General features: G+C 48.5%; 1 protein-coding gene across 1 annotated transcript; it reads right to left on the bottom strand.

Moving 5' to 3' along the window:
- Positions 1–5,594: 5,594 nt before the first annotated feature.
- On the bottom strand, positions 5,595–21,847 carry LOC125940954 (myeloid leukemia factor 2-like). The gene is made up of 4 exons (XM_049657739.1): positions 21,509–21,847; positions 17,195–17,305; positions 6,488–6,609; positions 5,595–5,727 (listed from the first exon to the last, which is right to left on the bottom strand). Exons 1-4 carry the CDS (start codon positions 21,725–21,727, stop codon positions 5,595–5,597), a joined length of 585 nt encoding a protein of 194 aa, XP_049513696.1. The 5' UTR covers positions 21,728–21,847.
- Between the last annotated feature and the right edge of the window lie 41 nt (positions 21,848–21,888).

The following is a 21,888-nucleotide window of genomic DNA, read 5'->3' as shown; positions in this document are numbered from 1 at the left end:
AGATTAAAAGGGTATATCTCAGTGACATGCAGTTTGCATTTGTGCTGTTCAGTAACGCTGGGGATAACTTAAAGCGAGTGGTTGAGAAGATGGATTAGCGTAACCACTTGAGAATATAAATGACGAGTAATAGTCAAAACACTAAGGTAATGTTCGATATGTCCTGACATGTGAATAAGGCCTTATGATTCGCAGTCAGCCTCGATTCTGAAACTGTGTTAGATCGCATTCGATCATCTAGGCCATGTTGCTACAATGGACCCGGATAAAGATTAGTAAATGTCTAGATGAACAAAAATGGGTTAACAGGGGCATATGGCATATGACATATGGATCCACAAATATCATGTTCCAGATGTACTTGTAAATAAAATCGTACAATCAATGATGAAAGTGTCAAATTGGGTGGCTGAAACTTGAAGCGTAACAAAATAATTTGAGGAGATAAAGTACACGCGACGAACAACGGAACGGAAGATATTCGATGAGAAACTGAAACTAAAATATAGGTGGAAAGCGGGGCTACGTCATAAGCGGTGTCAGAAAGAGGTGGGGGAGGGGGGTGCCCACCGGACACTCTTATAACATTCGTAACTTTCTAATACATTGCAAAGCTTTTGTATTGCCCAGCTTGCTATGCTCCCAACTGAAGACTAAAATACCTTAAAATAAAGTGGAAGCTGGCACGGTGTTGACTCGCACCGTCCGGCGAGAGTGCCAGCTAGTGCATAGACACCGCGTGTAATTTTCCCGCTCGTTAAAGCGACGAACGGCAGTCGCTGCCGTGCCCTGCACCGAAATTTTTCAAAGCCCGGCCGCCGGTAATTCTCAAGGCCGCGAAAGCGCGCCCGCTCTTCGCTTTCTCCGGAATAACGAATGCACGAAAAACAGAAGCGGCCAGTGCCTGCTGAGGCGAGGGCGCGCCGTCACAAAGACGGGTAGCGGTGCGGCGCGCCGGATCGTGTCGGCCGCTTCGAAAGGCGGCCCTCACGCGTGATGCCGACCCAGATGTGCCCCGGACGACGCGGACGCTCACGACGGCGCTGCCACCGAAGCGCTCGGATGCGCGTGGTCGAGCTGGGCCCGCTTCTTTCTTTCTTTCTTTCTTTCTTTTTTTCCTTTTCTTCTTACCTTTTATTGCTATAGCAATTATATGGACACTTCAACCGAATTTCTGCCGTCGGCGTCGCCGTCGTCGTCGCCGTGAGGTTCCCTATAGATAAAATCTTCGCCGCGCGCCGTATGCCCGAGCGGAAGCGTGCGGGGACGCGTGCTATCACGGAGAGCGAACGCACTCAATCTCCCACGCGCAAGCAAGGAAGCAGGAAGCCAGCGCCGGAAAGAGCGGGGGGGGGGGGGGGGGGGCGCACTTCTACTCCGCCAACAACCGCGCTCGTCGCTCGTCCGCACCGTCTCTTATCTCCACACGGCTGTGACCTTTATGCGCCGTGCATTCGCCGCTCAGTTTCCGTTGAAGCGATAGACCGCACGTACCTTCGCCCGCTGCGCGGCGTATGCTTGCTGCCAGCGTTTTGACAGTCGTTGTCTGCAGTCATTCAGTGTGATCTATTCGTGTTTGTTTGGGCGCGCTCACACCACGCTTGTTCATTCAGTTAGTAATAGTCGGGTCACATTTTCCAACGCACGCTACACATGCAATGCTGCCCGGATCGGCAGTGCAGCGCTACAGGTGTGTCCCTTCGCTCGCGCTGCCCACGGGAAGCGCTTCTCATCAACACCACCGTTTCACACGCGCCTTCTCGTGGTCATCGAGTCTCTCTTCATGTGGGTCTACTTACGCCGCAGCACACCTGCTTACTTATTCAGCTCATGTTTACTACAATTCATATTGCTACCAAAGCCGCTCACCTTACTTCGTATGACATTGCTGTGTTGCTATCGCATTCATTGCTTCGCCCTTAGGGCGAAACTGTGACATTTTTTCTCGTTTCTTTAAAATTCTAAGCATTTCTTGGCGAACATTTGCCACTTTAAGAGTATCTGTCTATCTATCTATCTATCTATCTATCTATCTATCTATCTATCTAGCCGCCTACGTCTTGGTACTCTCATGGTCGTTTCGTTAACTTGGTGTGTACCAAAATTGGCATAGTATGACAAGAGTGTAGGACGAACATAAATGATTGGTTATGACATGCGCGTCATGTATGTCATCAAACAGCGGCCTACGTCTTGGTGGTCTCATGGTCGTTTCGTTAACATCGTAGGCTCCCCGCACACTGCTTCGTATAGCAGCGATCCCCACAGGGCGCGAGATCTGCCGGCTTTTTTTTTTTTTTTTTTTTTTCATTTGTTCGCTGTCGCTTGTCAGTGTTTATATGAGCGGGATGGCCTTGTGCATAGTTTGAGTTGGTGAGAGACAGTCGTATGCCTACAGTTTCAGAGATAGAGAGAGAGACTTGGCACCGCTTCGCAGCAATCGTTCTGCTGCTCGTTCCATCGTTGTAATTAACGAGGCGACGGTGTCTTGGAGATACGAATGTCAACGAGTGCACTGCGCATACTAAACGCGCACAGATAGCACGCTACACGTACGTAGACGCGCATCACACGCGCAGACACGGGGAAACAGCTACAAGCTCGCACACACGTCTTCACGAACAAAAGCAGGTGCACGTTAGGTATAGGGGAAGGCATACACTGCCCGCTGTGTCGGGTCAACGATACCCGGTATTATGCTCCGAGTGGGTGTAGTGTATTGCACTTGTAACATGTTCATGCTGACCCATGTCCAAGATACAGGGGATAAGAGCTTCGTCAAGCTGCCTACAAGCTTTTTCTCTCACTCCTCATGTTCTGTATTGCACATGAAATAAACTTCTACTTTACGGGAGGTTCTTTCCCGAGGAGCTCGCCGTCGTGTCTGCGACTGGCAGGGTAAGCTCGCTTTGGTGTGCGTCGAATGCGAATGACAGCCAGTGCTCCAATAACGTCGGGACTCAACGACGCTCTCGCTCTGGTGCGCTCAGTGTTTTCAATCGCGTGCCAGTGACACGCATCAACCCGGAAGTCACGAAAAGAACTGCAGCGGGACATACGACACGTTTCCGGCTTGTATCGTTCTTTTTTTTTTATCTTACGCAAATTTTACTCCGAGCAGCGGTTATGCATTAAGAAACAGTCCGAGCTTGTTCGGTCGTTCGTTTATTCCATTTCGGTTCCTGCATGGGCGACCGTCCCCCCTCCCCCCCTCCCCACCCCCCCACCGCGCAATAAAACAGTACGGACAAGCTTCGGAATTTAACGTCGTAGTTAGGTCATGACAGCGACAGCACATTGCAAATGACGACTGCGGCATAACGGATACGGCTCGGCGATAATATAGTAATGAAAACGGTGGCACGACAACAATATTTGGTTAAAGGACATTCAGTGGGTGTCCAATATAGGACATCTAGTGGGATGCCAGCAGGACATCTAGTAGCAAAGATATCTAGTAGGATATGCAGATGAAAGCAGTATAGTAGGAAAGCTATGAAGTAGTATTCGCAGAGTCGCGTATAGATCGAGCCACTAAACGTATCGGTAATTCGGGGCACGAGACGTTTTTAGTCATTCAGCTATGAAAATTATTTTCCCATAGCTCATCATTATATTAAAAGGGGAAAAGTACCTCAACTCAATGACAGGGAAGAGCGGGGAGAATTTCATTCTGATTGTTGTGTGCAGTTGAAAGGTTCTTCAGTCACAAGGCGAACAACCCGGTCGGACGCCTGTGTTTGCTGACCGAGTGATTTTTTTTTATTTGTTTGTATTAGGTAGAAAAAGAAACACATCACATAAATGCAATAAGGTTATACATATTCACATAGTGGTGGGTGATGGCGGTGATGCACTGCGTCGTTGCCGTCCTTGGCAGCTCGGTAGAAGAATGAAGCTTAAAGCGTTCTCGTGCGGGCACGTGAACAAGCGACTTGAGGCGATGGCCAAGGTGGCGTGATGTGCGTGTAGGGATGCAAGCTTCGCGATTAAATTGCTGGGAGAGGCCTTCGTCCTGCAGTGCGCCTATAAAATTAAGCCGATCATATTGTTGAAGCTCGCTCGTAAGATGTCTTGTGGTGTTTGGTAGACATAAAATGCGTGAAAAAGATGTGCATCCATCACACTGTATGCTGCAGAAATGTTATTTCTTGAAAATATGTTCTCATGACCATGTAGTTCTACGTCATACCTTGGCTCTGTATGTTTCTGACATTAAACAGGTGGTAGTTTGGCGCTTCACTGTCTCCTTTCTTCTGTCCCCTTTTCACGAAATGTATTTCACGCCACAATTAAGTGTATCTAGGAAATCTAAGCACCAACTTGCCCAAGAAGAACTTGTCTTCAGAGGGATTTGTTGTGAGTGACCCGGAAAGCAGACAGGAACAACTAAGGAATGAGTTTATTCATAACAAAAAGTGCTGCTAATTGGAATACGACAGCAAATAATAAAAAATGTAATATCGCATGATTGTGTTCTTTCTTATAGTAATTCATCCTCACCCGTCTGCGCACTGCGCTTAATTACAATCGATAAAATGTAAATTATATAGACGTTCGATTGCCGCAATAAGGGCGATAAGATATTTACCAAGGTAGAGTGGAGGAATGAATGCGGATGAGCGTTGGTGGGACGTGAATGAAACAAAGTTTAGTTTTAGACGGGTTTTTATCGAGTTGGATAATATTGCAGCAATTTATTACGTTGTTTATGTCAGTAGTAAGTTTCGGAACTAGGTTGCTTACACAATTGTCAGAGTTAAAGATAGCTGTATCGTCTGCACAAATAATGTGGTTAGAAGGAAGCAGGCATTTAGGTAGGCCGCTAACATAAAGCCCAAGGGCGATAACATCGTCTCTTTGGAGCCCGCGGTAAGATGGCTTCTTTGGGCTAGTCGGTGCAAGTATACACGTGCAGGGCGGGCAGACTGAGACAAAGCGAGGAACGAGGACGGTGTGGTACGTTGCTTTGTCTCCGCATGCTAAATTAAATTCAGGAGTTTTACATGGCGATTACCACAATCAGGTTATGAGGATCGATCGCCGTGTGGAGGACTCCGGAATGATTCTGACCACCTGTGGTTGCTTTAACGTGCACCTAAACCTAAGTAAACGAGCGTTCTGGCATTGTATTGTCTGGAGAGATGTCCTAGGCGAGTTTCCAGCCTCTTTAGTGGGCCTATCCCTGAGACAGTGTGGTATGAATAATGCGGGCCGCATGCGAAGGTAGTGGAGCCAAAAACATTTAACCAGTCCGACTCTCCTCACGCGAGCGTTGACGTGGTGGAGTGCCGTGCGCAGTGACTCCGCCCCATTGTCGCCCCAACTCGCTCGGGAAGACATCGTCTTTCGCCGGCTTCAGCTAGAAGTTGAATTGCCTCCAAAACGTTTTTTTTTTTTAATGCACACGCACAAGCTCGAAATACACGGGGTTTCGTGGCACAATTTCTCTTAGCCAGCAGCGTGTGTGTGGGCCTCAAGCTGCGGCTGCACTTTGAGCGGAGACCCCGGCGAAAGACTGTCACAGACGCAGTCGCGGCCAGGCGTCTGCCAGGACGTCGAGCACCGGGCGTCCCTGACTCGGTGCCACCGTTTCAGTTGCGGGCCATGCGCCGCTTCCACTCGCTCTCGAAGCCGCCGAGCTCTTCGTACGGGATGTTGACCAGCTGCTCGGTCTTCTCCTCCTCGCCCGTGAACTCGTTGCGGCTCTTCTCGCTCAAATGCGACCTGCCCGTACAGAAGCAGCGTGTGCCGTAGTAAAAATCACGCTCCATGCTCAATTGCATGCCGACAGATGGTACGCCGAGGAAAAGAGACATTCGATAGAAAGACAACGAAATTACTGTAGGGAGTATTGTAAGGAGGTCGAGGCAAGACGACACAACTCGGTCACCATTACCGCCGTGAACGTTCTTCTATTAATTTTTCTGTTTTGCTTTTCTCTTTAGAATCCAGCCTCTGGTTTCATGTGGAGGCTGGTGGTTTAGTTGGCTTATGATATAAGCTTAAATATAGCGCAAGGAGGATATGGACATGGAAAGACAGAAATTTCGTGTCAGTGCACCATTAACGATGATACAAAGTGCTGACAAGCTGTTCTGCTGGAGCAACTGCCAGTATACCTGCAAGGACAAGCAACTGCTACAAATGTAAATAAACGTGATAGAAGCAATGACTCCTGCAAAACCATACTGAGTCCATAAACGAGGGAACACCCGAAAATGGGGTTAAATAAGAGAAAAGCACTTCCGCCTTCGCGACTGCTCTTCTATGTAGTTTAAAGGGCAGTGCCGCTCCACAAATGAGTTATTTGCTTAGAGTGTAGCGGAGGGAGAGAGAGGGAAATAATTAAATGCAAAGAGGAGATTGTGCAATTGGCGCTGAGCCGTGCTCCCTCAAGGGCTGCAGAAGATAGCGCCAACCTTTCCCTTTCCCTCAAGAACCACTTATCATCAAAGGAACCGGCAGCGGTCCTGCGTGTGCATACCGGTCCCCGATGTGACGCCCCACACTCAGTTGCCGAATACCGCTACGGCTGTCCTCGTAGGTTTCGATCGTCGCCATGGCACCGTTGGACATCTCGCGGGAGAACGTCGTGGCACGCACCACCTGCGTGCATTATGTTTTGAAGACACGTGTACTTGGTTACCTTTCTCCGGTGACCACTTTTCATCGGCTAACAAATGTGAAACGTTATTACTCGGCGCAGCCCACACCTGCCCGTATCGGAAGTTCCTCGAATGTCAGCGACGGTTCTATCAGTTGTCACCGAACCTTGTGTAATCTGGCTGTGTGCGCTACGCGAATTCTGTAGTACTTTCTGGAAGGCACGTGGGCGCCAGCGATTACGCTGGAACCTTCGACAAGCCATGTATAAAAGCCGATGCGCTTGACCCGCTGATCACATTTTCAACGATCGCTGACTTTTCTCGCCGCTATCGTTGTGCTTGACTGTTGCTTGTTTCCCTGGGCCCAAGTTCGCCCAATAAAGAGTTAAACTTGTAACTCACAGCTTTGACACTGTGTCGTTCTTCAGCGTCACTACCACGTGGCATCTGGTGGAGGTGCTTTTGCGTTCATGTACCGGAAGCTCCCGCAAAACCGTCATCCATGCCCGAGCCCCAAAGACAGCACCAACGTCGCCCCGAACCATAGAGCTAGCCTCAGACTGCAAAACCTGCCCCTGGAGTTAGGACTTCTACCCGTGAGGACCAGGAAGACCAAGTCGGGAGCCACGATGACGAACTCAGCATCGTCAGCAGCCATCGTACTTCAACAGTCATCGACGGTCTGTGGATCATCATTTGAAGACCCTGAAACCTGGCTGGAGACGTGCCAAAGGACCGCGAAGTTAAAAAAAAAAGGAGCGGCGAGGACAAGCTGCGCCATGTCTATTTTTCTTTGGTTGACGCTGCTCGGACCTGGTTCGAGACCACAGAAACCACCCTAGCGACGTAGGACCGATTTCGTGAAACCTTCTTGAAAACCTTCACGAGTATCTTACGCAAGGAAAGGTTCTCTTCGAAACCCGAGTACAGCTACCGAACGAGAACATGGCAACCATCACGGAGGAGGTGACTCGCATGTTCCTCCACACCTACCCCGACATGTCTGAAAAGAGAAAGTTCGGTTCCTGATGCGGGGTGTGAAAGAACAGCTGCTCTCCAGATGGATACGCAACCCACCCAAGACCGTCGCCGAGTTCGTTTCGGAGGCCACAGCAATCGAGAAGACGCTCGAAATGCACACCAGGCAATACAACCGCCGTGTGCTGACAACAAACAAAGCCGAAGCTCAAGCACTTAGCGTCTACGACCTGCGCGAGACAATCAGAACAGTCGTACGGGATGAGCTGCAGATGTTGTGCCCAAGATGGCAGCCCCACATGGCCTCGATCGCTGACATAGTTAAGGAAGAGCTTAAGCAGTCACTGTAAGTAGCAGAAGTTCTGGCATCGCCGCAACTCCAGCTGGGAGCGATGACCTACGCCGCCACCAGCTCGCCCGCCCGTCACCCAGCGCAACTACCCAAGGAAGACAGATTTATGGCGTGCTGCAGAACACTGCCCGCTCTGTTATCACTGCGGAGAAGCAGGCCATGTCTACTTACAATATTACGAGGGTTTGCCGTGACCGCGCCGCACCCACAGCAGGGGGAGCGGTCTCGTGGTATCGCGGACTACCTCGCCGCCAATCAGTGGAGCCCTTGACGTCCGACCATCCCGTTCGCTGTCACCAGGCTACTACCTGTCGCCGCAGCGCCGGCAGTACACTGGCCCAGCCCGGGGCGGCTCCATCAGCCCATATCTTGAAAACTAAAAGCAGTAACCGATGGAGGTGCGGTTGCTGTTCGTCGAAATGACGAAGATCCTCCGTCACCGACGACGATGCCGAAAAGACTATCTTGACGACATAGTAAAGACACGCCGCCATCAAGACGAAGCCTCGAAGCCACGACTACGTCGCCTATACAGAAGACCTGTTGACGAGACGTAACAACGGCCGGGACCACCACGAAGCCGTGATCCGACGCCATGGTCTAACCCCAGTGCAAGGCGAAGAACCACCGACCAGGAAGTGCTTCTCGACGGCCACAATGTCACCGCTCTAGTGGACACAGGAACTGACTACTCCGTCATATGTGGATCATACGCCGCCCTATTGAAGAAAGGCAAGACTGCGTGGGACGGCCCTCGAATCCGGACAACTGGAGTACACCTGATAACGCCAAATGGAATCCGCACCGCAAGAGTTAACGTTCATAACCCGACTCACCCTGCGACGTTTGTTATCTTGCAGCAATGCTCAAGGGACGTAATTCTCGGCATGGACTTTGTGAGCCAACACGGTACAATCATTGACCTGAAGTCCAAGTCGATAACGTTATCCGAAGAGTATGCGATATCACCGGAGAGCTCTCTGAGTCACCATGCGTTGAGTGCGCTTGAAGATCAAGTCGGCCCCCCATCCTGCCTCGCTCAAGTATAATTATTTCAGCCGGCAACAAATCACCAGTAGACGTAGAAGGCGTCGTCGCGGGCGAACAACATCTACTGCTAGACCGCGAAACTTGCGTCGCAAGTGGAATCGCTCGACTGCAAGTAGGAAAAGCGAAAGTAATGCTGACACACTTCAGCCAGGAGCATAATAAACACCTCAGCAAGGGCACGACGATCGCATACATCGAGGTAACTGTGGACACCAGCAGATGGTTTGTCCTCTCGGATTCTGCCACACCTACCTCGACGTCCATAGTTCCAGAACCAGCCTTTGACATCAATCCCACTCTCCCCTATGAGTAAACAGCAACAGCTCAACAGTCTTCTCCGACGATAAAAAAGACTGCTTTTTGACGAGGATTCGACCAACTCCAGTTGCCAAGCATCTCATAATAACTGAAAAATGCGCTCGGCCACTCCGTCAGAGCCCGTACCAAGTTTAGACGTGAGAACGAGAAGTCATAAGACAACAAGTGGATGAAAAACTACGCGACGAAATCATCCAGCCTTCGAAGAGCCCGTGGGCTCTTGTCCACGGGCTCTGCTGTCTTGGTGAAGAAAAAGGACAGACAGCCGACACTACAATCTTCGACGACGATACGTGGAACACCAGCCCGGCGACCGTCTTTGGGTTTGGACTCAGATACGCCGACGAGAACTTAGTGAGAAATTTTTGCGACGGTATTTCGGAGCCTACAATATCATCCGACGTATTGAAGCAATAGACTATGAAGTCGTGCTAGACGGCATTTTGCAATCACAGCCGTGCCACGCACGATCTGAAGTGGTCCACGCGGTGCGGCTTAAGCCTTTCAACGCCCGCTGACGAACTTCATTACTTTATTTTTTTCTTTACTACGGACGTACTTTTGTCTTTCGCTCTTGTGTTTGCAGCATCGAGGCGACGCTATTTAAGAGGGGGACATTGGCACGTGTACTTGTTCATCTTTCTCCGGTGACCACTTTTCACCGGCTAACAATTAAACGTTATCGCTCGGCGCAGGCCACACCTACATGTATCGGAAGTTTCGCGATTGTTATCGATAGTTCTATTCATTGTCTGTTGTTTGTGACCAAACCTTGTATAATCTGACTGCATGCGCGACACGAATTGTGTAGTACTTTCTGGAAGGCACGCGGGCACCTGCGATTACGCTAGAACCTTCTACGAGTCATGTATAAAAGCCGATGCCCTTGACCAACACCACCTAGATAGCACGAGGCCTGTTCACTCAGATCCATGACGTCGTGCTACCTGGCCCGACAGCCATAGAATCTAATGAGGATGCTCCGGAGTGAGTTAGCAGCGGTGATTTCGACGTCACCGCTTTCGTCACGCCAGGCTTGGCAATGGAAATTTCGGGCCAGGTAGCATGACGTCATGGATCAAAGTGAACAGGCCTCACCTAGGCGGTGTTGGCTTGACAAACACCACCTAGGTAGCACAGGCCTACGCACTCCGATCTATGACGTCATGCTACCTGGCCCGACTGCCATATAATCTAATGGGGATGCTCCCGCGTAAGCAACACTGATTTTGACGTCACCGCTTTCGTCACGCCAGCCTTGGCAACGGAAATTTCGGGCCAGGTAGCATGACGTCATGGATCAGAGTGTGTAGGCCTGTGCTATCTAGGTGGTGTTGGCTTGACCCGCTGATCACATTTTCGACGATCGCCGACTTTGCTCGCTGGTATTGTTATGCCTGAGTGTTATTTGTTTTTCTGGGCACAAGTTCGCGCTATAAAGGGTTAAATTTGTAACTCACAGTTTTGACCCTGTGTCGTTATTCAACGTCACTACCACGTGACAATATAAGGCACAAATAAAAATGCTTCATGCCAGCCAGCGCGCCAAGTACATGCGAGAGCGATGTTGTTTTAGTCATTGTCATGCGCGTTTGAGAACCCAAAAATTACGTAACTCCTTATATCACGCTGGGCGAGGTGTGTAAGGAACAGACTTGTACGTAACGAATTACACGTAATTACTTACTTGTTAATCAGCTGTTTATTGGTAATATTGTAGTTTAACCATAACTGCGTTTACTCAGTAACGCTGTCTGTATTGCAATTACTTTTAGCAACCGATTACATGTAACCAGTTACATTTTTGACAAAACAAGCGCTGACAAGCGACGCAACTTTTGGAGCTTAAATTTGGCGGGAACTACATAGCCCAAGTGAATGAAAACATGTACATGGGTTACTTCCTTCCCACAATCAGCGTCCTGTAGCTACGCCTGAATCACTTGAACATGGCAGGCTTGCAGATTTGCACACTTCCCTTGGAGGTGCAACTCTGACCTTTTCTCGTAATAAATTTATTTCCTTCGCTCCAGGAAGCGCTTATAGGCAGCCTTCACAGGTGATAAGAGCTGCTGCTGAATTCCTCTTTGCTTAGTGCATGCGGTCTATGACTTCTCTGATACAGAAGTTTTTCGCAGGTAAACTCATGTTTCTATCTGTTCGATGTTATGTCACTCATATGCAGCTATTATGATTGTAGCACACGAACAGTATCTTTAAGCTTGATTATCATGCAGTATTATATTGAATTACACTACAGATTTGGACACCTTTTCAACGAACGGTATTAAATTACATTACCGATTTCAATACCTTTTCAACGAAAGCGAACGTTTGCTGGCGTCCGTTACAATAAAGTGTTTAAGTCTAAATGGCTAACGATTGAGGAGCGCCGAGAGGAGATCCAACAGATGTTGGCCGACAAATTTAACTGGCTCGGTAGCGATGGCCATTTGGACGTTGATGCCAGGGAATTACATAATACGATTTCAGTTTTTCACTGGCTGTATCGCGAACGCATTCCCCTAGCCCTAGCAGCAATGAAGCCCTGCGCTTCATAGCTAACTTAAACCTGATCATCCCGGCACTGAATAATCAAAATCGTTTGAGCAAGGTGTTAGCACGTTGCTGCACAGCCCTTCTCTCCCCCGCACATATTGAGCGAGATTTGTGAAGATAAACAACTTGTGGAGGACGCATTGAAAGAGCCAGGCCAGCTTGTTCTAATTATTGTTTCTGTGCAATGTTAAAAAAACAGGGAGGACATCAACTTTTAGTTATTCGATTATTTTTAGTAATTGCTCATCTACTTTCGGGGGGCAGTAACTAGTAATCGTAATCAATTATTTTTGAAAGAAGCAATTGTAATTGTGATCGGTTACTTTTATTCTGTAACGTGTACAAGCCTGACAAAGAAGCATTACATCATTCGGCTGAATAGGTATCCGTACAAGACGCCTTCTCACGACATGAGAATTTCCTGATGCTTAGACGGTTACTTTGTGATATACGTGTTTACTTATGCACCGAACACGCTTTCCGCAGTTCGAAAGCCCCGGCCGCAATGTGGCGTCCATCGGCGACATAATAATAATAATAATAATAATAATAATAATAATAATAATAATAATAATAATAATAATAATAATTTATTGTACGCATCCAGTAAAAATAAGTACAAGTATCAGACTTTCCAAAGCCACATCGGGCTTGACTGGGAGCGCCTCGCAGGCAGCAACAAACTGCTAAGGATTCTAGAAAACAGGAAGGGAAAACCAATTCGAACAACGACACAAAGCACATAAAAATAAAACAGAGGCAACGAAAGTACAGATTGTAGTGGTTACGTCTCTAAATTCGCATTCAGCTATAACAGGGAAAACCAAAAATCTTAAGCCCACACCCAAATTTCAAGTTGGCCGACCCCCAAGTTTCAATTCGTCCCACCCCAAATTTAAGTTGGCCCACCCCTAAATGTAAAGTTGGCCAAACCACAAATTTAAGTTGACCCCAAAAAAATTTCAGGTTCGCCCACCCTCAAATTTCAAGTTGGCCCACTCTCTAAGTTGGCCCACCCCAAGTTCAATTGGCCCACCTTCAGATTTCAACTTGGCCCACCCACAAATTTATATTTGGCCCACCTCCAAATTTTAGGTTGGCCCACCCGTACTGCCACATGTATTTTCTAAGGAGCCTTATGTATCTCTATGGGTATTTCTTTTTATTTTACTTTTTTTCTTTAGATTGTTGCTTATTGCTTTAAAAAGCTACCAATCATTCACATGTACACTATCATAATGATTAAATGTCCTAACTTTGTAAATTACGCATTTTCGGGCAGATAAAAGGCATTACACGTTTCGCGTGACAGGCCTTAGGGAGCTCGCCAAAGAAAGCTTACGCTTTAAAAAACGTGCGGCACAGCAAAGTGCACAGCAAAGAAGGTGCAGTAAAACTTGCAAACACAAAAAAGGCAAATAACACAGAAAAGACGATAGATCATGGTTCTTACTTCAATCGCACTTTCTACATCTTGCAAGTAGTGAGCAAAATTCATAACTACCAGAGAAAATGAACAAGTGGCCTAAGAAAAAGAACTACCCAATAATGAGGTAGAGTCAATATTTCATGTATTCTTCAAATATTCTGCAGGAAGTTAAGGAACTGGTCAGCTTAAAAAATAAAAAAGGAATCGGAAGAGCAAGTCGACAACGTAGCCAATGCTATTACGCTATGTCACAAATCAGTAAAGAGCTGTCCTCGACGCACGACTCCGGGGCAAGCATCCTGTCACGGAACATACTAGCATATCTCGCTAAGGGCCAGGCAGCGTGCCACACATAGGGTGCTAGACCCAGTGTATGTAGGGCGAGTTCCTTCAACAGTCACTGCCTTTTCTCATAAATGCCATGCGATGCACTGTGTTAAGGCCTCCGTAAGAGAACACTTTGAGCGCTTGGCAGATGGCCTCGTGCAGCGCCGATAGCGACGCGCTGTGGTTGCGCTTGAAAACAGAGAGTTGCGTACTTCTTTCCGTCAACTGATAATCCCTAAATTCCGCACGTTCGCTTGCTTCAGTTCCTTGCTAATATCCTTCAAACGATGTCGGCACTCTCATACTTATATCGCGGCAGTATGCCATGCGCGGGCCTTCCGGGTGTGTCAATCGATGACATGCACCTTTTGCCCGAATGTTAGTTCGATAGTTGAAATGTAGAATTTTGAGGCGAACTGTCGATTTTACTTGTAGGCTGTAACACAAAGCATGGACTGATACCAAACTGTGATTAGAAGGCTTAGGGCGCTTCATGCTTTACGACCGTGGCTAGGAATATGTGCATGTAATACATGCCAGCAGCTGGCAGAGCAGCATCGTTGGCTCCTTTTGGCCGCAGCGCGCTAAGAGTTGTACACAACGAGTACAATGCGCCCTGCACTCGCGCATTAACTTTCATAAAAAAAGTGGAGGATGTTTAAGCTTCGCCTTTAAGAGTGGAACACAATAGCGTTATCGGGCCTCGTTCGCATCGCATTTTTCTTTCAGTGGGCTTAACTGCAACACAGAACGTGGGAAAGCCAGCTAACAAAGACCAAGCTTACACCTATCCCCTTAAAGTCGGCTTCACTTTTAAACAGAGGTGCATTGCTGGGAAAACGCTTGTCGAGGGGCAACATAAGTCGTCTTGTATTAAAATGTGCAGGCCCTAGCACCTTTTTTTATTATTAATTGTTTGCTATTGCCCCGACATGCCCGCCGTGGTTGCTCAGTGGCTGTGGTGTTGGGCTGCTGAGCACGAGGTCCCATGATCGAAGCCCGGCTACAGTGTACTAGAAGGGAGCTTCTAGTACACTGTAGCCCGGCCACGGAGGCTGCATTTCGATGGGGGCGAAATGCGAATACACCCGTGTACTTAGATTTAGGTGCACGTTAAAGAACTCCAGGTGGTCCAAATTTCCGGAGTCCTCCACTGCGGCGTGCCTCGTAATCAGATCGTGGTTTTGGCACGTAAAACCCCATAATTTTTTATTGCCCCGACGCGCGCACGAGTCCAAAACGCAGGCGAATTCCCAATTTGACCTGCCCAGGATGCGAGCGCTATCTGGAGGGCATTTTCGCAAGCAAACTACCCGAGCGCGCCGCTGTTATAAATGCTGGAAAAGGGGTTTGTGTGTGTGTGTGTGTGTGTGTGTGTGGGGGGGGGGGGGGGGGGGTTGAGTTTCCTCGTAACAGAATTATATTTTCTCGTACATTCAAATTACAATCCGACACCACCATGCCTGTAGGTTGTGGTTAAGTCGTACTTTACCATTTTTGTGATGAATTTCATTGTGACAACTTCAATATTAGTTCACCAGAACCTTGCACCACGTGGAGGGCCTGTGCGGCCGGGATAGTTAGGGGGGATATTCTGCTTCGCTAACACCTTGCGCCACGCGGAGGGCCTGTGTGATCGGGGTGGTTGCGGATGATTTTCTACACCACGGACGCCGACATCCACGACGGCGCCGACGCCAACGCCGGATTTTCTGCTACACGGGGCCCTTAACGCGATCGCGTTAAAATTTCACGATACTACTTGGGGACTAAAGCCTGGAGTGAAGCGCCTAGATGTTGCCAGACTTGTACATGCTACAGAAAAAATACAACCGATGGCGATTACAAATACTTAATTAAAAATGTAATTGATTACAGTTACCGATTACTGCCCCACGAATGTAATTGATGAATTATACAATAGTAATCGATTACTTCTACGTTACAATACTCCGAACCTTTGTTAATATTGCATAGATACAGTGAACTGAACGAGCTGGCCTAGCACTTTGAGTGCGTTCTCTTCAACCCTTCCTACAATGCTTATCTGCACTAACAATTTGAAAATTTTTCTTCGGTGATCGTCCCTCTTTCTTGCTGCAACTTGGTCGAGGAGGAAAAATAGGGAAAGAGATGGAGCTTATCCCGTTCGCTCGATGTGCGCGGCGCTGGGCGGAAGGGCGTTTTCATAACGCACGCATACAGATACAAGCACTTGGAGAAGACGCACCGTTTGAGCCAAATAAAAGCTGAATATATCGCCCGTATGTGATTTCCTGGCTATAACATCCTCAGCGGCCTTCGCTATCGAGACATACCAGCACCTATCAAATTCGTCAGCACACATCTGGTGGCGCGGTGAGTAAAATGAGGAAATAAAATTATTGCTAAGCTTACGGGTTTGCCTGTCTGAAAATGCGCGTTTACAAGGCTGTTGCCTGACACGATCTCAGCCGTTCTATCGTAGCTTTCTCCAAATTCAGGTTTTCGAAGCTGTATAACTGATTACATGTAATTGGTTAATGAAAAAAGCAATTAAATTACAGTGAGAGCCACCGAGTAAACAAGGTAATCGTTAAATTACAACATTGCCATAAAATATGATTGATTACAAGTAATTATTTATACGCAATTCGTTACGTACAAATCTGGACGTTCCCAGGGCTGCAGTTAGCAAGGCTGGCATTACATATCTGCGGCGATTACACAGTTTTCATTTTAATTCATGGGCGCGCTAATGCTCTATGTCGCTCACTGCGAACAATCTAAAAGGGTTTGTGCATTGGAACAGGAGGCAGCAAAATGAAAGCCATAGTTTGAAAATATTATGTACGTTTCCTATGCCAACATTTGAAGTCAGGAACATACAACCGATCCAGTAATGGGAGTACCGACTAGTTTTCTACTCACAAGGGGCTTAGCGCTAGCGTCGATGCCCATGGCAACCTTCGTAGTGTCATCCTCCAGGGAGGGTATTCTGTAAGTGTCCGCCAAGTGGACATATCCATTTCTTCTGTTGCTGAAGCGTTGGTTGGCTGGGCGCGCCTGTCTTTTTCCCACGCGTACCCCAGCCCAGCCAATGAGAACTTCAGCTGCAGACAAAATGGGACACTACCAGAGTAACCCCCCCCCCCCCCCCCCCCCCCCCCCCCCCAGCGCTCAGCCCCGCGCTCGGCTGACTGAAACACAACGCTCAAAATGCATCCAGATAATGGCGTCCGCGTGATGGAATCCTTGAATGAGCATTTTGAGGCACCTGTATGTTTTACCTGAGCGGCTCCGAGATGTGGTTGTGGTAGAGTCTTTTAACACCGCCTAGTATGCTGTCACTCTAAGACATGTTCTGTAGGGGTGTTTCAACTTAAATCTAGTGGAAATCTGGAAATAATGTCTGAGTTTGGTGCACTTACTGCTCCCAGACACTTATAAGCATCCAGCAAAAGTGCTCTGCTTCTAGCTTACGTGACCAGCGGCTCCAAATCTGCCTACTCAGAAGCAAAGTATTGCAGTGACCGGCCGAAGACCCCATCAGAAGCGTTGAGCGACGGACGTGCTTGAGGTTCAGCTGCCTACCTCGGCGTGGCCGCCACTGGTGGTGCTCCTCTGCTGCACCACGGACCGAGTGGAGCTGCCCCTCTCCGAGGTGCAGGTCACTACCGTCTTGGCGCTGCACGAGCTCTCCACCTGCGCATTTGTTTTATTCGCGCTCTGGAGGCGATCTTGGCCCTACAACTAAGAAACCACCAACAATGTATGTCACGAGGTGGGAGCCGGACGGATTCGGCCAGTTGCCGCCTCCGCTGAACCGTCTTCGAACGGTCTCTCCCTGAACGTGACTTGCCAACCAAATTACATGTAGAAGGTTTTAAACCCAGGATATCTTCCAGTAGCAATGATTCTTTACTTTAAACAAATATATTCAGACATTAGCACACACAGACATAGAAAGGACTGTTTTTTTTTTTTTTTTAGCTTTATGAGAGCATCGTATCGTCTGGGAATCTCCTACAGTAATTTGATATATAATACTCGAATGTGAAGTTCATCTGTAGAAAATTGCTGCCGCACCTTTATTTTCTACACATCGTTAGATATCTACACATCACTGGCGACACGTGTAAATGGCAGTCTGTGAAACCTTTGGACTTTCGAGCTTTATTGCACTTGTGCTAATTTTGCGAGCAGTGTTACGGGTAGCCAACGGCGCGCCGTGCGCGTTCTTGGAGGACAGGCAGAGCACTTTTCACTTGTGTTTATGCTTAGACAATTCTCTTCTTTGACCTATCGTAAAGAACTGGTGGAAGTGAATGAAATTACTAATAAATGTGCGTTCAACTCAGGCCTTTGCTTTGCAAGCACTTACTTTCATCACCACTCGTAATAAAATTTATGTACGGGGTACGTTCGTATTATCCGTACCAAACATTTGGAACAGGCGTAAACGATAAGCAGCAAAATGTACGCACGTCTCTCTAGTTTTAGCGGAATATAAAAACGTTTTCCCGTGTAGTAACGTGGAATACTGCTAGGGAATCCAAACAAAAATGGCAGCATCCATTGGGAATGTTGATTGAAGCACAGCAGGGACAGGCTGTCTGCATTTCAAGGGACACAATGCGCATGATATTCATGCCGAGCTGGTGAGGATGTACGATGACGGTATGCGTACACCGCACACCGCCAGCTCCGGTATAATGTAGCGGATCCATTCGCTCGATTTTATCCCTTTCTTATCATCCACCACTCGCAACGCATATCTTGAATGCATCTCGGTGCTGTCACATACGCCACTGCGTCAGCACCATTTTATTTGATCTCCCGTTTTCTGTAATTAAAGCGAGGTTCCAACACGCGCTAGAATGTTTATTATATATATATATATATATATAGGCTGCTGCTGTGTGTGTGTGTGTGTGTGTGTGTGTGTGTGTGTGTGTGTGTGTGTGTGTGTGTGTGTGTGTGTGTGTGTGTGTGTGTGTGTGTGTGCGTGTGCGTGTGCGTGTGCGTGTGTGTGTGTGTGTGTGTGTGTGTGTGTGTGTGTGTGTGTGTGTGTGTCAAGGCAGTATTTCTTCGGGTCCGTTGTTTACTAAATTAACAGAAGTGCAGGCGCAGGTAGAAAAGGAAAAACATTTAATTTCGATGTTTCGGCCGGGTTCCGGCCTTCATCAAGAGTGCGATTGCAAGCACACAGAGCTGAATTTATACATCGTTTTCTTTCTAAAAAAAATAAAGAAAAGGAAAAGAAACACACGGTACCTAGTCTATGACCACACGCACAAGTACATTTGGTGACGCCATGCATACCAACACGTACGTTCACTCATGTCGAACTCATGTGAACAGGGATGTTAAAAGGTCGGTCCACCAACGGCAACTGTTGGGTAAAAATCGGTGATAACCGATAACCGCGAAGGTGCGCTCCTCATATATATATTGTAATGAATGGAAGCACACACATTCGGCCTTCCACCTGAACGCCTGGTTTACTTCTGCCTCGTCTTCCTCTCTCTTGCCCGCGCCCGCAGCAAATCCAATTCCCTCTTAATCCTTGGGACATTCACCCCAGCCGGAAACACCGCTTCCTTTTTCGTCGCCTCCACATTGGTGAGGTGCCCACTGTCACATCCCTCCCAGTCTACCATCTTTACACGGAGGCCCCGGTGGTCACAATTAATCCGGAGCCCTCCACTACGGCATGCCTCATAATCAGAACTGGTTTTGGCACGTAAAACCCCAGAAAGAAGAAGAACTGCCCAGACCGAAACTGGAAGCGGCGTTATTCACTCGGCAATACCTGCCTCAAATAGTCTGCAACAACAACCGTCCCTGACACTTGAAGCTCTAGGAAGCCGTGACCTTCTATTTGAGTGCCCGGAATACTAATCAAGAACGAGAAGCACTTGACCAGAGCAGCTGAATTTGAGGGTGCGGAGAGAGAGAACGGGCGCACGTTTTGCAACAAGGACGTCCCTGGCGGGGTTTTTCTTTTTTTGTGTGTGTGTGATTGAGATATTGACTATAGGTTATAGAAATAGCTGCCATGCCCCGGTTGTGCCCGAGATGATCTCGTAGGCACAATATAGCTCTCTATATAATACATGGTATATTGATCAGATTCCTCACCGTCTTAATTTTCTTTCTCGCCCGCCTTCCATCAAAGCCGAGTAGCATCGACGCCTCCTATAGATGGCGCTGGCGAATTTTCTGCGACACCAAGGTCCTGTCATTTCTGTGCATTGTTCAGTGCAGGTCTTGTTCAATCTTCTCGGTGCTTATCCTTCGCATCATTCCGGCCAGCGACATCCTCAGCGTGGCGGTATATTGGACCGAGCTCGTACCGCGCCGCGGCTTATATAAATCCTCCATCGCGCCCCCTACCGCTTTGCGGCGCATTTCCTTCCTTCGGCTAAAACAAGCGCGTCACTCCTTTATCTTTATTCATCACCTATTGCGCATCGTTCTGCGCATGTCCTATAGATTTCCCTCCACCCACCGTGGCTGCGTGGTGGCTTTGACGTTGCGCTGCTAAGCACGAAGTCGCGGGATCAAATCTTCGCCGAGGCGGCCGCATTTTGATGGGGGCGAAATGTAAAACCGCCCATGTGCCGTGCATTGGGTGCACGTTACAGATCCCCACTTGGTCAAGGTAGTCCTCCATGCACTACGGAGCGCATCATAGTCAGATCAGGCTTATGACATGTAAAACCCATTTTTTTTTCTTACAAAGAAGACCGATACGGCTGTGTACGACACGAATGGCGCCGTCTGGAAGACGCAATAGCGTAGGCTTAGCCAGTCACACCAGGAACAGCTAAAATCCCTATATAAGAAAAGTACCGCCATCTACTCTTTCCTCCGCCGCCTCCTCTCCTAAAGCACTTGCTTTTTTCTTTACTTTTTGCTTGCGAAAGCCAAGTCGATGATGGCGCGTCGCCGCCGCCGCCGGCGACTGCGGCTGCGCAGAGGACTTTCAACATGGCTCTGAGGCGGAAAAAAGGAAAATATAAAGAAGTGAAAAGCGCGCGCTATCATCGTCCAATCGGAGATACAGGAGAGAGAGAAGCGGCGTTTATCAAAGGATGGCGGTACTTTTCTTATATAGGGACTTTAGGAACAGCGTCTAGCCCGAGCCCCGCTTACGTAACGCTGGCGACCCGGCTGCGGAGCTCTACACGGCGCACTTCTTCTTCCTCACGCTTTTTAATTTCTTTTATCTTTAGATTTCCCACCGATACCGTATGCATGTATGCGAGGGAAATTTGTTTTTTACGAAATGTGAAACCAATCAACTGTAACTGATTGTGAGCGTACAGCACTTTGGTGGCACACCTCTTGCGGCTTATTACGTGCCACGAATGAACGGACAGGACCTGGCTCATGATTGATGTCGCATTAAAGATAGGAGCCGGTATAATGCCGCGATTCGATGTTTTCTCTCGAGAACATATCCCTTTTCGATGAAGGAAAAAAATGGAATGTATTCTTTCCGTATCACCCACCGTTCGCGGTTGCCAGGCCTGGTGATAACATGAGCGGAGCGCCGCTCAGACCACCGTTGAAAGGCAAGAAGAAATAGAATAGGAATAGAATCGTTGCGTTATCTCGACACCGAAGGGCGGCACCGAAGGACATAATGAGCTGCTCGAGCGGCGCGCTAGAGCTGACAGTTTGAGTAGCGCTCGTCAAGGTCTATGGAATATTCTGCGGCAGCAGATGATCCAACAGACGTGCTGTATATACTCCTCCCGTTGGTCTCGTTCAAAGGAGACGTTTGCACACGACACGCAACTGCACTCATCTACTCCTTGGTGGGCGAACCGGTTATCCGGTGGTCTAACGGCTGAATTTAGTCCAGCTTTCCCCGAGTGTGTCATCACGAATCCATACCGTTTTGCAGCGGACCCTGAACGTGTAGTCACTGGCGACTGTGGCTCGCACCTTGCTCTTGATGGTGATCGACTGCCGGAGCCGGTGGTCCCCGCCGTAGCCCACGGTCACGTTGCCCTGCATCTGGTCGTCCGACGGCGGGTCGCCGCTGGCCGGCGACTGGGCCCGCCGCGCCGCCCGCAGGACGCCCGTCGGCGTGCACTCCCTCGCGCCGCTCATAGCCGACGAATTTGGGCTGTCACCTCCGGGGCCCGGATTCCGACGATAGCGATGGTGTGGATTTTATTTCCCCCAACCGATGGCTCATACCCGCTATGGGGCATGACTTTGTCGTTGTCGATTTCCTAAAGTGACCCTAGAGAGAGAGAGGGGGGGGGGAG

This window comes from Dermacentor silvarum, chromosome 10 (assembly GCF_013339745.2).
Source record: "Dermacentor silvarum isolate Dsil-2018 chromosome 10, BIME_Dsil_1.4, whole genome shotgun sequence".
NCBI lineage: Eukaryota > Metazoa > Arthropoda > Arachnida > Ixodida > Ixodidae > Dermacentor > Dermacentor silvarum.
Note: the sequence above shows the minus strand (reverse complement) of the source record. Positions and strands in the feature narration are given on the sequence as shown.